At 34.8% G+C, this 15908-nt stretch overlaps 1 protein-coding gene across 2 annotated transcripts; it reads left to right on the forward strand.

The window, feature by feature from the left end:
- Positions 1-7547: 7547 nt before the first annotated feature.
- LOC104611778 (delta(12)-fatty-acid desaturase FAD2-like) lies at positions 7548-15079 on the forward strand. Of its 2 annotated transcripts, XM_010278980.3 has the most exons (3): positions 7586-7684; positions 8269-8348; positions 13528-15079. In XM_010278980.3, the coding sequence occupies exon 3, from the start codon at positions 13564-13566 to the stop codon at positions 14710-14712; it is 1149 nt and encodes a 382-aa protein (XP_010277282.1). In that variant the 5' UTR covers positions 7586-7684; positions 8269-8348; positions 13528-13563; the 3' UTR covers positions 14713-15079. The 2 variants fall into 2 exon arrangements, with proteins under 2 accessions (XP_010277281.1, XP_010277282.1); XM_010278979.3 differs by lacking the exon at positions 8269-8348 and having other exon boundaries at positions 7548-7684.
- Positions 15080-15908: the final 829 nt, after the last annotated feature.

Genomic DNA, 15908 nt, shown 5'->3' on the forward strand with positions numbered 1-15908 from the left:
CGGATTGGGTCGGTTTGAGTCATTTTCTTCAACCGACCCGACCTAGTCGGTTCACTTATTGACTAAACTGAAACCGACCGACCTTGAAGGAAAACCGACCCAAACATGAAGGGTCGGTTTATTGGTTTAGTCGGTTTTTATATATATTTTAAACTAAAATATCTATTTCTAAATATCAATTTATATTTAAGTTTATTTCTTTTTAGTTTTTATGCAAAACCAAAATATATTTAAATCGATTAGTTTTTATGCAAAACTGATATTTTGTCCATATATATTTAAATTTATATAAAAATGAATTAAATATTGTACCATTGTACTATATTTGTATTGGTTTTATGTTTTCAGTTTTTATCATAAATAACCAATTTTTTTTCAAAGTTCAAACAAAACACAAATAAAATATATCAACATTTAACATATAGGGTAGGGACTAATTAATAATTACTTAAACTTATAGGATCGATTCGGTTCAGTTCATGAAAACCAAAACCGAACCTGTAGTTTTGAAAAATTGACCAACTTGGGTTGAGTCGGGCCAGTTTGGTCAGTTTGACATTTAATGTGAACACCCCTACTATAGGAGGTGTTCTAGTAAAAGGCCCTATATTGGCTTAGACCTTTCACCTTTTTTGGTTTAAAAAAATGGGTCAGATCTTTTAGTTGTAGGTCTTCTAGTAAAAATCGTCCCAACAAGCTTCCCACAAATTTGTGTCCACACATTTTTTATTTTTTCAAAAAAAAAGGCCTGTAGGCAAATTCATTCGACTTAACTCAGTATAGGAGTGATGCCCTTCATACAAGTGGAATAAAGAAAATTTAGCAATGAAGACCAAGTAAAAGATCTATCAAGAGATAAAGAATGTCTAGCAACAAGATGAACTGCATGATTTGTGGATCAAGCGACATATGAGACTGAGTAAGAAGGAAGGTGTTGTAATAGAGTCTGGCCATAATGATTTGTAGCAGCCATGGTGGATCAAATGCATCTACCAACAAGAACTGCACAATACTTAGGGCATCACCTTCAATAACTAATGAGGTTAAATGCAATTCTTCAGCAAATAGAAGTCTAGAAAGAAATGCTTGAGATTCAACCTCAAGTGGTGAAACTAGAAGTATGGGTATATACCAATATGGCCACACACAACTAGTCCATAAGCACAACATTATCAGAGGATATTGCTACAACGACATTGATTTTTACAACTCCTTGTGGAGGCACATGCTAATGAACTAAGGTTGGTGTTCACACATCTCACCATGAGATTGAGACCCACCATAAGATTGGGACTCACCATCATGGTGTTTGGTTCTGTGGCTATTTATTTGAAAAACAGTGCGAGCTTATTGTCATATAGGCATTTATTCCAAAATGTTATTTGCTAAGATTGTTTATTAAATAAACATTTTCTTGGTTTGTGTGAAAGCCAACTGTTGGGGAAAACACATTTTCTAATGTTTCTCCCAATACCTAGTTGTTTATTTATTGCTTAGCTAATGTAGGGATACCAATGGGTGGGTTTGGCATAGGTTTGCCTTAATCCTAAGCCGACCCTCTAGCGTCCCAACCTAAGTCTGACTTGACAAAAAATAACATAATTTTTTAATCCGACCTGACCCTTATAGGGTTCAACCCGATGCCTACCCGACCCATGGCATTTCAATTGTACTTTTTAACACATTTTGAAAACCTAAAATCCATTATTTAAGTTAGGAATTTGTTTTATAGATTCTAAGGTGTCATTTTTCCATTTAAAAAATAAAAGAAGAAAACCCAAATCAACATATAAACAATTCTAAACTTTTAAGGCTATGGAGCTAGAAGTAAAAAGTTACAAGAATACTATGTATATACATGTAAGGGTATCATGACCCGGAGGGGCAGGTCAGTAAAACTTGAACGTGACCTGAACCCACACGGGCCAAGGAATCAAAACCTTGATATGATCCTAAAGCTGAATATGCCTGGCCCTAGGGGTGAGCATTCGGTTTTTTTTGGTTCAAAACTGAACCGAAAAAACTGAAATTTTAAAAACCGATTTAATAAAATGGTAAATCGAACTGAACTTGAAATATACTAAAACCAATCAAACCGAACCGAATTTTTTTCGATTATTTCAGCTATTTCAGTTAAAACCGAAATAATGTATTCCACCATGTCTCTCAACTCAATACTATACCCAAAAGCCAGCAGTTGTTGGAGCTGTTGCAATTGTAGCTGTAGCTGATATGAGATTTACATAAGCTGAGGTTTTGTAGAGTAGACCCCTGCATGTGCACTTCTACTACGTAGTGGCACCTCTAAACATTTTCTAAGCCCATCTACTCTGCATGTATACCGGTTATTCAGTATGTCAGTTATCAGTATATGTATATTGAGTTCTAGCCTTCTGAGTTCTATCAAAAATAAAGAAGAAGAAGAAGAAGAAGAAGATTTATTTACCAGTAAGGTTGTAGTCGAATGTGAATGCCTGAATTGAACAGTAAGTGTTGAGTCTTGGGTCTTTACATCTCTAAAACTAAAAACCTTTGATTCATCTTGATTCAAAATAGGAGGAAGACAATTGTAACTTAACTTCTACGAAAAAGGGAGTAGAAGGCAGCCCAGCAGGAACGGGATCTGCTCCTCACATTTGGGCGCCTCACATGCACATCCACCATGCACTGGGAACATCTCCCATGAATAATAACTTAAGAGTAGAGGAGATATTCCCAATGCATGATAGGATGTGCATGTGAAAAGCCCTGTATGAGGAGTAGATCCGGTCTCAGCCCACACGAGACGCAACAGGAAGTCAGGGACCATAATTGTGATCCATTGCATGCAAGTCATGCATAATACATTAATATAAAATCATAAATTATATATATATATATATATATATATAATATTAAAAATAAATCAGTTTTTTCGATTAACCAATGTATCAACTAAGAAAACCAAAACCGAAAACTGAATTATCTAATAACCGAACCCGAGAAACCAAATAAATCGAACCAATTAAATTGAAACTGAAATTTCGATTTGGTTTTTCGGTTTTAACTAAAATATGCTAACTCATTAACGTCCCTAAATTTATGCGGTGCCTAACTGTCAAACAACACCAAATAAACATTTATCAACTACTTTCTGGTTCGGTCCCGTGATATCTGGTCTAATCCATTTACAGCTCTAATATGAGAGAGATTCTACTAGCATATTCTTCATTAATTAAAACAAAAATAAGAATAAAAAGAAAAAAGAAAACAATCAAAGCTAGAGGCACCAAAGAACATGAGCAAGGTCAAAGGTCACTGGACTATTTTTTTTTTTTTTTCTTAATATATAAAGAAATACAACCTTCCTGTAAGGGTCCAAAGCACGAGATATGCATGTGAGTTGAAGCAAAACACATGCTGCCTTCACAAAATATATCTGTGATATGGAATGTTTAAACGCAACCCACAGGAATCTTCTTGGCCCTCTCGCAGGTTCGATTCAACAACTCATTTCCCTCTCTCTCTCTGTGTGTTAAATATTTATGAAACCATAAAAAACTCACCCTACAACACTAATTGTCTTTTTCTCTTGTCTCTGATTATCCAGGAACATAACCACGGTTGGTAAATCCTGATGCCGCCCACTGAAACGCCTGACACTGAATCGTACTGGATCCGGTCGGGTTCTGGCACATGGATCAACGTCAAGGAGATGGGTGCCACTAGTTTACTTCCAACATTAATTCCAATTTCTAACCCAACCCAATGGGTTCTGTAATCTGTATGGTTTGATATTTTTTTATATACACTCACAAAGATATTTATAATGGAGGGTAAGAATTCTCAGCTTTTTTTTTTAACCGTTGCATTGGGAATATATTCGAGTCCGGACCTCCTACCCATACAAACTATGCTAAACTATGCTCACGTCTACCCATGTAACATAAAGAATATTTCATCCTTCTAGGGGGAGATGTTTCCAATTCATTGTAGATGTGCATGTGAGACGCCCAAATGTGAGGAGCAGATCCTGTCTCGTGTATAGTATATTGAACAATGTGGCAAATATACATGTCACAGATATAGTACATTTGCACGGTGGCAATGGAAAAATTTGGGTTGACAAGTGTGAGAATGCTTATAAATGGCCAATTTCTACTAAAATTGCTAAAAATCAAGTTCTTATCCAAATCTATTCCTTTCAAATAAGGGTGTCAATGGACTGGTTTTGGATTGGACCCCATCCAGTCCAAAATCAATTTAGACGGATTGGAGGGACCAACAAGACATATTGGATTGGACCAATCCAGTCCAAAATATTTATTAGATTGGATTGGACCTGGTCCATCCATAATAAATTTATATTGAATTGGGTTGGACTAAACCAATATCTGATCCATTGATATGAGATAAGAAAGTGTCAATGATCCGGGTTTAGGTATCAATCTAAATTAAAACAAATTTAAACGGATTGGACGATCCAGAGCCGGCTCAAAATATTCATTGGATTGGATTGGACCTGGTCTATTTGTAATGGATTCACATTGGACTGGATCGGATTGGACCAAATCCAATCCAATTGACACCCCTACTCCCAAGATCTTTTGAGACCATTCTGATTCCACAACCTATTCTGTCCGTTGGACAACCAAATAATTTCCCAGCACACGGTCCCAACAACATCCCAGCAAACCATTGTAGCCGTACATCATGCATGGAAAACATCTCGCCATCACTGGATATTGGGACCAGATCCGAACTCCAAATAAGGTGCCAAAGGATGGGATTTCCTGCCCACTACCCTCCGGATTCGAAACTGTTTTTTTGTACATATCCATAATCCGAATGACTTATGCCAAATGGAGGTTCGGCTCTTGGAATCTATATGGAAGGCTTTTTTTCTTTATAAAAGTTATGTAAATGTGGTCATTCATGTCCACTCCAATTACATGGATATTCATTTGATTGAATTCATATCCGATCCATTTGACAAAAAACGGATCCGAATCCAATCTCAAAGGGAATACAGATTTGGTCCTCACAAAATTTGTCATTAGACAGTTCTCTCAATAATTGCAGCTATGGATTGGAAACATCTACCCATGAATGAAAAAATATAAGGTTCATTTGGTTTGCAGTTGGAATTAGAATCCTCCGGAATCAGAATGGGAATGGTCTATTCCCATAATTTGTCATTAGACAGTTCTCTCAATAATTGCAGCTATGGATTGGAAACGTCTACTCATGAATGAAAAAATATAAGGTTCATTTGGCTTGCAGTTGGAATTAGAATCCTCCGGAATCAGAATGGGAATGGTCCATTCCCATAATTTGTCATTAGACAGTTCTCTCAATAATTGCAGCTATGGATTGGAAACATCTACCCATGAATGAAAAAATATAAGGTTCATTTGGTTTGCAGTTGGAATTAGAATCCTCCGGAATCAGAATGGGAATGGTCCATTCCCATAATATGTTTGGTTCAGACATGAATGGAAATATAAATTATAATCAAAAGGAATATGATTTCATTCTCAACTTCCAATAGAGGAGCAGGGAATGGCCATTCCGTCAAACGGGAAAATGCCATTCCAGTAGAAATAAAAAAGAGATTTCAATTTCATCCAACCAAAATAGCCCATTTTGATTCCGATTCCAAACCCCTATTCCTGCAAACCAAGTGGGGCCTAAGTATAGGAATATTTTTAATACACGGCCTAGAGGGCTGAACCCCTTCTCAATTGCAGATAGTCATTGGGTACCCACTTGTTTCATTTGGAATTCGATCTTATAAATTATTTTCAATTCACTTTGTTAATAAAATATGGTCCTTTGGTTCCTTGGAACAGGTACCTATTGGAACCATTTGTTTGGTTGGAATAGCATTCCAGTTTCATTCTTGGCAGAATTGGATTCCCCTATATAGGGGAGTGGCCATTCTAGGTTCCCCTTGTGGAGTTTGACAAAAACCCCAAAACCCTAATATTAATAAAATAATAATATGTTAAACAGTAATAATACTATGTAAATAAAATATTTATATAATATAATTAAAATAATAATAGACAATAATATATTAATTATTAAATAATAATAAATTAATATTAAAATAATAAAAACAAAAACAATAAAATATTAATAAAGTACTAATCAAATAATAAATTCTTAATAAACTAGTAAATAAATATTAGTAAAGTAATATCAAAATAATGTTATTATTAATAAAATGTTCATAAATTAATAATAAATACTAAGACATTGATTATTAAATACTAATAAAATACTAATATAATAATAAAATATTAATAAACTAATACAAAATCGAAATTTTTTGTTGATTCCGATTTTGACACCACATATACCAAACAACAATAATTAGAATCCAATTTCGATTCTTATTTGAACCAAATTGGGAATAGGTGATTCTAATTTCGTACGGAACTACGAGCCAATTGGACCATACAATATTAAAACCATTTTAATTCATTTTACTAATAATATATAATACTTTACTCATTTTTAATTTAATTTGTGGGAAATTGTCTAAAACTCACCATGAGTTTTCAACATTTCTTTTAAACTCACAACAACTTTTCAAAATGTATTTGCACCGTACATATTTGCATTTGTATTTTTTCCAGACTAAGCCTAAGTTTTTATTTTTCAAAACTCACATTTCGTGAGTGTACAATTAATGCTTCTTAACAGGAGTGTCCATGTTAGCATAAATAACAATTTTCATGACCAAATTACCCTTGAATGGTGAGTTAGAAGAAAAATGGTCTTTTTCAATTTTCAACTTTCTTGTTTTTTTTTTTGCATTTTTAGTGTTTTGTTATGATTTTCAATGTTTTTTATAATTTCTGTTTTTTGACATTTTTCTATTTTATATAATCTATAAATTTTCCTGTATATTTTTTATTTATTTGCAATTTCTGTGTTTTTTCTACAATTTTTATTTTCTGATTTTTTTTCAATTTCTATAGTTTCTATAATTTGAAAATATTTTTTATATTATTTGTAATTTCTATAATTTTTATATTTTTTGTATTTTATATTTGAATATATTTTTTTGAACTTTTTTCGTTTTTTATGTCTAAATATTAAAATGTTAATATATTAACACCCGTTAATTTATTTTGTATATATTTTATATTTTTTATGAAAATTAAAAATGATAATATATTAACACCTGTTAATCTGATTATCGGGTGAATTTTAGACATTTTAAAAAGTTGTGATGACTTTAAGAAAAATCTGAAAATTTATAGTGAATTTTAGACAAATTTCCTTAATTTATTAACCATCAAAACTCATTGCAATCCAAATTCAATTTGAATCCGATATAAACCGAATCCGATTCCAATTCCAATATAATCGAATCAAATTTGGATATCCACATAAATCGATCCGTTTGCAACCCTAATACGAATATACGATCTCTGATATGAATCACATTGCCACGTGATACCCACGTGCGATACTTTTATAAGCAACAATGATGTCCACGTGATGTACGAAGGACAGCAACAAAATACGGACGGCAATTTGATCTTTGGTGGGTCCCACTAACGAGCATTTAGAGGAGGGAATGAAAGGGACGACTGGAGAAACAGTTCCAGCGAGAGAGTGGGAGAGAAGTGAGCGGGAGGAGAAAGAGCGTGAGAGTGAGACACTCACCCACGATAGTACTTCTCTTGAGGTACTACCGACATTCTCTTTTTTCTTTGTTTGATATGATTCAGTTGATAATTTTTTATTTTTTGCTTGATTTTCGTATTGCATTTCTGATTGATTCTTGTGTTTTTTTTGTTCATAAAAATATTGGGTTTGTCTGATTTTGATCTTCCATTGTGGTCTCGGTGAGGAATAGTTTTGTCTTTGATGGATTTGAAACCATGAATGAATGAAGCTTTAATAAGCGTTTAAGGAAAATCTGGAATTCAGTGGGTTGCCCCAAATGGTTGGGATTAAGGTTGAGATTAGTTGTGTATCTAGAAACCAGTAGTTTAGTTGTGGCGATTTCTGTTGTGTAGGTCTCTGCGTCTCTTACTCTTTTGTTCATCGATTGGAAACACATAAGGAAATGTTGAGGTCAGATGGCTTGTTTCATGTGTGGTGATATTTTTCCTTACGGGAGATTCGATACAGCCCGTGTTTGAACAAGTTCAATTTGCATTATCGATCTAGACCAATTGAAATTCCTTTAATGTAGTTCTCAACCGTGATGGTTTATTTAGAAAAATTTCTTCCTTTCTTATGCATATTCATATTTCTTTTGAAAAGGGCTATTACCTGGAGCGCTTTCTTGTTACAAGGGATAAATGCTTTTACCGTGTGCTGTTGAAAAGGGTTCTTCTTATGAGGTTGGTACGAATTTAAATCAATGTTTTGTTGAACATCACAAATTTCTTTTGTTGTATAGAGTTGGTACAGGTGAATGACTATAGGGGGAAGCAGTGATTTTCTTTCTTTAAATATAGAGGGGTTAGTGAAAGATGGCAGATCGAGATTTCAAAACAAGAGTAATTTACCTGGGAACGAGAATGTGTAGAGATAGGAGGGGGTGGAAGAAAGAAGATGAATTTTACTGTTCTATAAAACATACTTCCTTTTCCTTGCCTTGCCTTTTTTATCTTTTATCTTTTCCCCTCTTTGCAATCATAAGAAAAGACAAGGTTACTTTTTCTGTCTTCTTTATTGGAAAAAGTGAAGGTTGCATGATCAATGTTGCGTGGAGTCTCCTAAACAGATGATGTGTCTCTGTTGGACATGTGTCAGATTCCAACACTCATGGGTTCTTCTGGGAGGCTTTTAAATGCCAATTTTCTTTTTTCTTTTTCCTAGCTTATTTGGCATAAATGAACAGGTAATGTACATGGTGACTTCCATCTTTCCTAGAGAACATCAATAATTAGGAAATATAAAACATTAGACTTTCTGCGGATAGTGATGTTTGAATTCAAAATATATAGGCTAGTTTAATAGCATATAATTTTCTTTCTCCATGGCAAGAGTCCATGTTTTTAGTTGCAATTCAGTATTTCAATGAGTTTTGACCTCCTCCAAAATGAACGTTAAGGGTATGTTTAGTTTCATAGAAAATAATAAAGAAACAGAAAGTTAAAGGAAAGCTCTTAACAAATTTTGAGAAATTACTTAGAACTTTCCCTCAAATTTCTGTTTCTCTCTTATTTTCTGTCAAACCAAACAAAGCCTAAAGGAAGTCACTAAGGTTTTCCTTTCTTATTTTTCCTCTTCTTTCCTTGTGTAAATCTGGTTAGTTCCCATTTCTTCTACTTCCGTTTTAAACCTCTTTAAATCTTTTCTACTTCATTTAAATTTTTAAGTACCTCGAATTCCATCCATATTTGCTTTGCTTTCATACGGAATTGGAAGGAAATGTTGAAACCTTTAAAATTGGAGGAAATTTAAAACCTTTCTCACCGAGGCTGCAGGTGTATGCTTATGCTTTGTCAATTTTGACATTGGTAATATCCACCATGGTTTCCTTTCTTTCCCTTTTAGCTTCTAGTGATGATGGTCAACCATGGTTTCCTAGTTTGGAACCTGTAAAGCTGCCTCATACAGTGATGCCCTCATAGAAGCATCAGTAATTGAATAAATTTATGCCTTTTGGACATTTTTTTTTTCTCTTTTGGATGTGACCAGGGTCAAACCCAAGATCAGAGATGTGTAATGTGTGGTCAGGATGTGGAGAATAAAAGTCACCTGTTTCTTCACTGCCCCATCTCTGCTAAGATTTGGAACCATTATATTTCTGCTCTGGGTCTTGCTTGGGTTATGCCTGGTTCAGTAAAGGAGATGTTATGGATCTGGGGCTGTCAAAGCTTGCTGCTGCTGTATGGATGTCCATTCCAGCTGCTGTAATTAGCACCATTTGGGCAGAAAGGAACAAAAGGCTTTTCCAAAATATTGCCAGAGATCAGGAGAATCTTATTACCGATTTCAGTTGGTAAATTGATCTCTTGGATTTTGACAGCAAAGGGGATTCAGGCCTCTCAATTGGCTAGACTGAATTCAAGGAACTTTTGGTATTTGTAATCTTGTTGTTTTTCCTGCCCCCCCTACCAGGGAGTTTTCCTTGGGGGGTTCCTTTGTACTATTATTTCTGTTCTTAATAAAATTACCTTACCTTTTCTCAAAAAAAAAAGACTCTATTGCCACATGGTTGAGGCTTTTCTTTTATTTATATACATATTTTTGAAAGTGGTAAGGTATTATTTATTAAGAAAATGAAAATAGCATACAAGGTTTAAAAGAGTGACTTTTCTTATTTCTAATATCACCTACAATATATGGTTGAGAAATATTGAATATAAATTTTCTAGTGAAAATTGGAAATGGAAAATTTACCCAACATTATCAGAGCTGAAACATAAAATTTTGAAGAGTTACTTGCTCCATTTTCCCTTATGGACTTAGAGTTTGCTACCATTGTTATGACTACCACTATCTGACGAAGTATTAATCCTACATTTTTTTTTTGTTATCTTAAGCATTATTTGTTTTTAAGAGTGAATAGGATAAAAAATCTTATTTAAGATTCTTATAGCTTTGTCATTTGTGGTTACCATTTTAATATTATTGAAGTGACAATTAAATACTATGGTTCTCTATTTCCTTGAAGATGACAAAAAATTAGTGTCTTTAACAATGAAAATTATATGCGAAGCCCATGTTCTATATTTTTGCAATAAGGCAGTCTTTGTCCCTTAGTATAAGGTGATCTACTAGTTATTATGTATTGGATCAACCATCTCTCCCTCTCTTCTTTTTCCTTTCCCTTTTCTTCTTTTTTCATCTGGATTAGATTCCTGACATTTCATAGCATGCATGAAAGAAGTAAAATTATATTTTCTCAGTCAACAACATTTGTGCAAATTATTTAGTCATCATCACTGATCATTTTATTACTATTGTATGTTATCCGGGTTCTTATCTGACTCACATATTTCTGAATCAATTTATTGTCATAATTGAACAAATTTTTTATTTTTTGAGCTAGAAAATGATTCAATTGGTTTGGGAGTTCTAATATTGAAATAGAGGTATCAGTGACATCCACCAGGGATTTCATGTTTCCAACTTGCATGACGGCCTTACATGAGGCTTGACAGGTGTATCAATGATTGATAAGTTCATCCTTTTGGATGTTAGAACAGCTCTAAGGCCCTGTTAATTCCATTGGCTACCATAGCATCATCTGGATAATTTTATTTTAGATTTTTTCAATGCAAATATGGAAGCAAAGAAAGGAATAGAAGACAAGAGATTGAAGTCAACCTGCAGAATGCAGCATCAACCAGAAAAAAGTGACTAATTTAGCCAGTCAAACCTTGTTTGATTTGGCTGAAGTTTGGTGGCATTAAAGTACACTTACAGTACAATAATATAGAATTTCATATCAATCCAACATATGGAAGTACCTCAAATAAATACTTTAAGTTGGTTGACTTTTTGGTTTTGCTAGTCACGGTCAAAATCTTAGCCAACAAGTTGACCAGTAAACCATGTTAGTATTTGTAGTAATTTTTGTCATTACTATTTATAGTAAAAGATGACTGACCATTTTTAGTAATTTTGGGTTTCTTATGCTTGGTGGAATTAGAGTTATAGTGTCCTGGTTTGAAAATGGAGTTTCTACATTTTATTTGTAGTTTGAATACAAGTAGGAGTTAGAGTCTTAGAATTCAAATAGGAGTTAGAAATTGCTACTTTGGGTCAATAAAAGAGTGTCAATAGGCCTTGTAGAGAACAATCTATCCATCCATTTGAATAAAGAATTTTCTTTTCTATTTCTGCCATAGCCTGCAGCTATAGTAGAACTAATTTTTGCTTCCTCTTCTATTTTGTCTTCTTTATTGCTTGTTAATTAATACTTGTGACTGAAGCCTATTACTAAATCCAATTATTTTGAAAAGAATTCGAAAATGGAACATTTACCCAAATCATGAATATTATCAAGGGCCAAATATAAAATGTTGTAGAACTAGCAGTGATCCTTTGCCTTCTAAATAAAGACCCTCAAAACAGATTACTGTTCAGGTAGCCACACTCCAATCAACACTTCATGTCTACTGTCATACTGTGTATCAAGTTCTTTCTGGGCTTTGAGTTGACTAAATTCTCTTTGAATTGAGTATTGTTTAACATGAATAAGTATGTAGTCATCTCCACATTTGTGAAGGAGTGTTTTTGTTTAAAGGCATGGAACTCTGTGGCACTCTTTATAGAGGTGAGGGACTAACTTAACAATTTATTTCTTTTAGGAATGGACATGTAGGAAGGTCAAATGGGTGGGAAAGATTTTAGGAGGGGATAGAGGTGGAAGGGTTACTTATCTTTTCATATGGGATCATAGTTGTCAAGGTGTTACCTAGGCACCTGCTGAGGTGTTGCCTATATATATATAGGCAACTAGGTGACCACCTTGGTGATAAGGTGCCTTGTTAGGCCACAAAAATAACAGGGTCAACACCTTATTATAATATCATTCATATTGCTAAATCTTACTAATATTTGTATTAATACATTCTATTATATACTACGTATATCATATATGCTTTGCTTCAAAGCTTCACTATTGAAATTAAAAAGATCAAAGGGTTTTGAGAAATGGAAAGAAAGAATAGAAGTGTAAAATGGTTTTCTTATTCTCTCTTTCTCTTACATTAAATAAAACTACACCTCCATCTGTGTTTATTTTTTTTTCTCTTTTACTTTCCATCTTGAATTTTATCATGTAAAGTTATAGCCTTCTTTAGTTTCTTATAGATATTAAATTGCTCTATAGTACTACTTTTATTTTTGAAAATGTTGAAATTAATATATTTAAAATGTTTTTATCTTCTGGATACGATGATTTGCCATGTTTTGAGAGGAAACTTTAATGTTCTTAATAAAGAGAATGCTATTTTTCTCCATTAGTATACATGTTGAATGGTAAATAAAATTAGGAAACCAGCCATTTATTTTATAAAATTCTTAATCACCTAAGCATCTATGATCCATCTAGGTGATTAGATGACCTAGTGTCACCAAGAATTGCCTAAACATCTTGGCAACTATGTATAGGATGGGAGAATTTTTGGAGGAGAGAGAAAGTTAAACTGGAAGAGAGATTTTAGAGTTTCTATGCAAGAATGAAGGAGAATGAATCCCGCATCTTTGTTAAAAAAGACCACAAGATTGGACAATTCGGAAGCTTAGTTCCTTGGATCTTGCAATCTTATCCCTGAAGGTGATTGGAAATGGCTTTTACATCACATGAGAAATTTACATATTCTGACAATAGATCGGATTTGTTTGGTGATGGATTTCTTCTGAGAATGAAGGGATCCTTTTGTTACATGTACAACCGACCATTCATGATCTGACGATTACTGCCATCCTTTTTCCAATTTATTACATAAAGCAAGTAAGAAAGTATAGCTTTTAGCATTCAGGATGGAACATGTTCTGAAAATTATTTGTGGAAGTTGCTTTCTGCTGTAAATTTGACGGATGCTCTGTTTTTTTCAGGCCCAGATTTCTATCCAAAAGAAGTAACAAATAACAATGGGTGGCGGTGGCCGAATGTCTGTTCCCACCCCCAGGAAGGAAAAGCATGATGCCCTTAACCGAGTGCCACACTCAAAGCCTCCATTTATGCTAAGTGAGATTAAGAAAGCTATACCACCTCACTGTTTCCAACGCTCTGTGCTTCGCTCCTTTTCCTATGCTGTCTACGACCTTGCCCTTGCATTTGCATTTTATTACATTGCTACTTCTTACTTCCACCTCTTACCTCATCCACTTTCCTACTTTGCCTGGCCTATCTACTGGGCTCTACAAGGCTGTGTCCTTACTGGTGTGTGGGTCATAGCCCATGAATGTGGCCACCATGCATTCAGTGACTACCAATGGCTTGATGATATAGTTGGACTTATCCTCCACTCTTCCCTTCTTGTTCCTTACTTCTCTTGGAAGTACAGTCATCGCCGCCACCACTCAAACACTGGATCACTTGAACGTGATGAGGTCTTCGTCCCAAAGCCCAAATCAAATATTCCATGGTATTCAAAGTACCTGAACAACCCACTTGGTCGTGTCCTCTCACTTGCAATTACTCTCACCCTTGGATGGCCATTATACTTGGCATTCAATGTGTCTGGCCGTCACTATGACCGTTTTGCCTGCCATTATGATCCTTATGGTCCAATTTACTCTGACCGTGAACGAATTCAGATATACATTTCTGATGCAGGTGTCCTTGCAGTCACTTACGGACTCTTCTGCCTTGTGGCCATGAAAGGGTTGTCTTGGGTCATCTGCATATATGGTGTTCCATTGTTGATCGTGAATGGGTTCCTTGTCACTATCACCTACTTGCAGCACACTCACCCCTCTCTACCACACTATGACTCATCTGAGTGGGACTGGCTAAGGGGAGCATTAGCAACTGTGGATAGGGATTATGGGGTGCTGAACAAGGTATTTCACAACATTACAGACACACATGTTGCACACCATTTATTCTCGACAATGCCACATTATCATGCAATGGAGGCAACTAAAGCAATTAAGCCAATACTTGGTAAGTACTACCAGTTCGACGGAACACCATTTTACAAGGCAATGTGGAGGGAGGCAAGGGAGTGCCTTTATGTTGAGCCTGATGAGAATTTGCAGGAAAGAGGTGTCTTCTGGTACAGGAACAAGTTTTGACACAAGATGAAGATCAGGAACACAGTGAGGATAATGGTGACAAAAACTGTTAGGAATCTTTCATTTGGTGAGATAGGATAGGAATAGATTGGCTTCCATTCCCCGTGGTCTGTGGACTGTGGTACTTAATCCATGTAGAATAAATGGTTTTGTTTTTGTGTTGCTACTTCGTAGGAACTTTGTGTCGCCAACAGTAAGCAGAAATAAGTGAGTGGGCGTTTAGACGCTGGAAGTGGAATGAAATCATTTCATTCTGACTAATTATCCTTCACATTTTGAAGCTCGAGTTTATTATCTAAAACAGTGTTCAAGAAATAATAAAAATTCTAACAAATGCACCGATCAGATCTTTGTTCGGATTTTTAAACATTGAAAGTTTGAAACTCTTTTTTTGGTCATATTTGGATGAGGATTCCTTTGAATGCTCAAATGCCAAGACCCTGCTTGGATGCCACATGAACTAAAATCATTTTTCATTTTCATTTTCACTTGGTTTATGGCTTGTTGCAGGCTGCTAATAAAGACGTTGGGGAAGTTTATTTTATAAGCAAATCTATTTTAACTTCATTTGTGTATTTTGTTGAATTGTTAAGGTGCTGTTTGGCAAGTCTTTTTAAGATCTTCCCACAGTGATGGTTAAAAGATGTAATGAGCTTTTTAAGGTCTTGTCTATAATGATGTAGACAAACGGTAAGTATCATAGTCTATTATGATTTACAGCGACGGAAAACTTCATTTGAAGCTTCCAGATTTTTAGCTATTTTGGGCTTATGTGAACTTTTTAAGGTGCAGGTATTTTGGTCTTCCAAGCTTTGAAAAGCCCTATGCATCAGATGATACATACATGTTCTATGTAAGATTCGTATATTACAAATGCCCAACCTAATACTTATAATGATTTAAATCTGGTTGAGAATGTTGGGTTTGGTCTTGTGGCTTGGTTAGCCTTGGTTGAGTTGTAAATTCAACCAACCTGAATCTGAATTTCACTTGGGAAAAAGCATGGTTTTTCAATCGGACCGGAAAAATCGGGAACTGGGAATCGGTCACCTCACCGGTTTCATTTTTCCCCAAAACCGCTTTTTTTTCAAAATCGTTGATTTTGGTCAGAAAACCGCTGAACTGATTGGTTAACCGTTTGAATGGTTATGACTGTTTTTCAAATTTTTTTTTATTTTTTTGTCAGAACGGACTGA

Source organism: Nelumbo nucifera, chromosome 4 (assembly GCF_055504915.1).
Source record: "Nelumbo nucifera cultivar China Antique chromosome 4, China Antique-T2T, whole genome shotgun sequence".
Taxonomy (NCBI): Eukaryota; Viridiplantae; Streptophyta; class Magnoliopsida; order Proteales; family Nelumbonaceae; genus Nelumbo; species Nelumbo nucifera.

Coding starts and splice junctions, on each gene's coding strand:
- LOC104611778 (XM_010278979.3), top strand. CDS start 13,564: ATGGGTGGCGGTGGCCGAATGTCTGTTCCCACCCCCAGGAAGGAAAAG.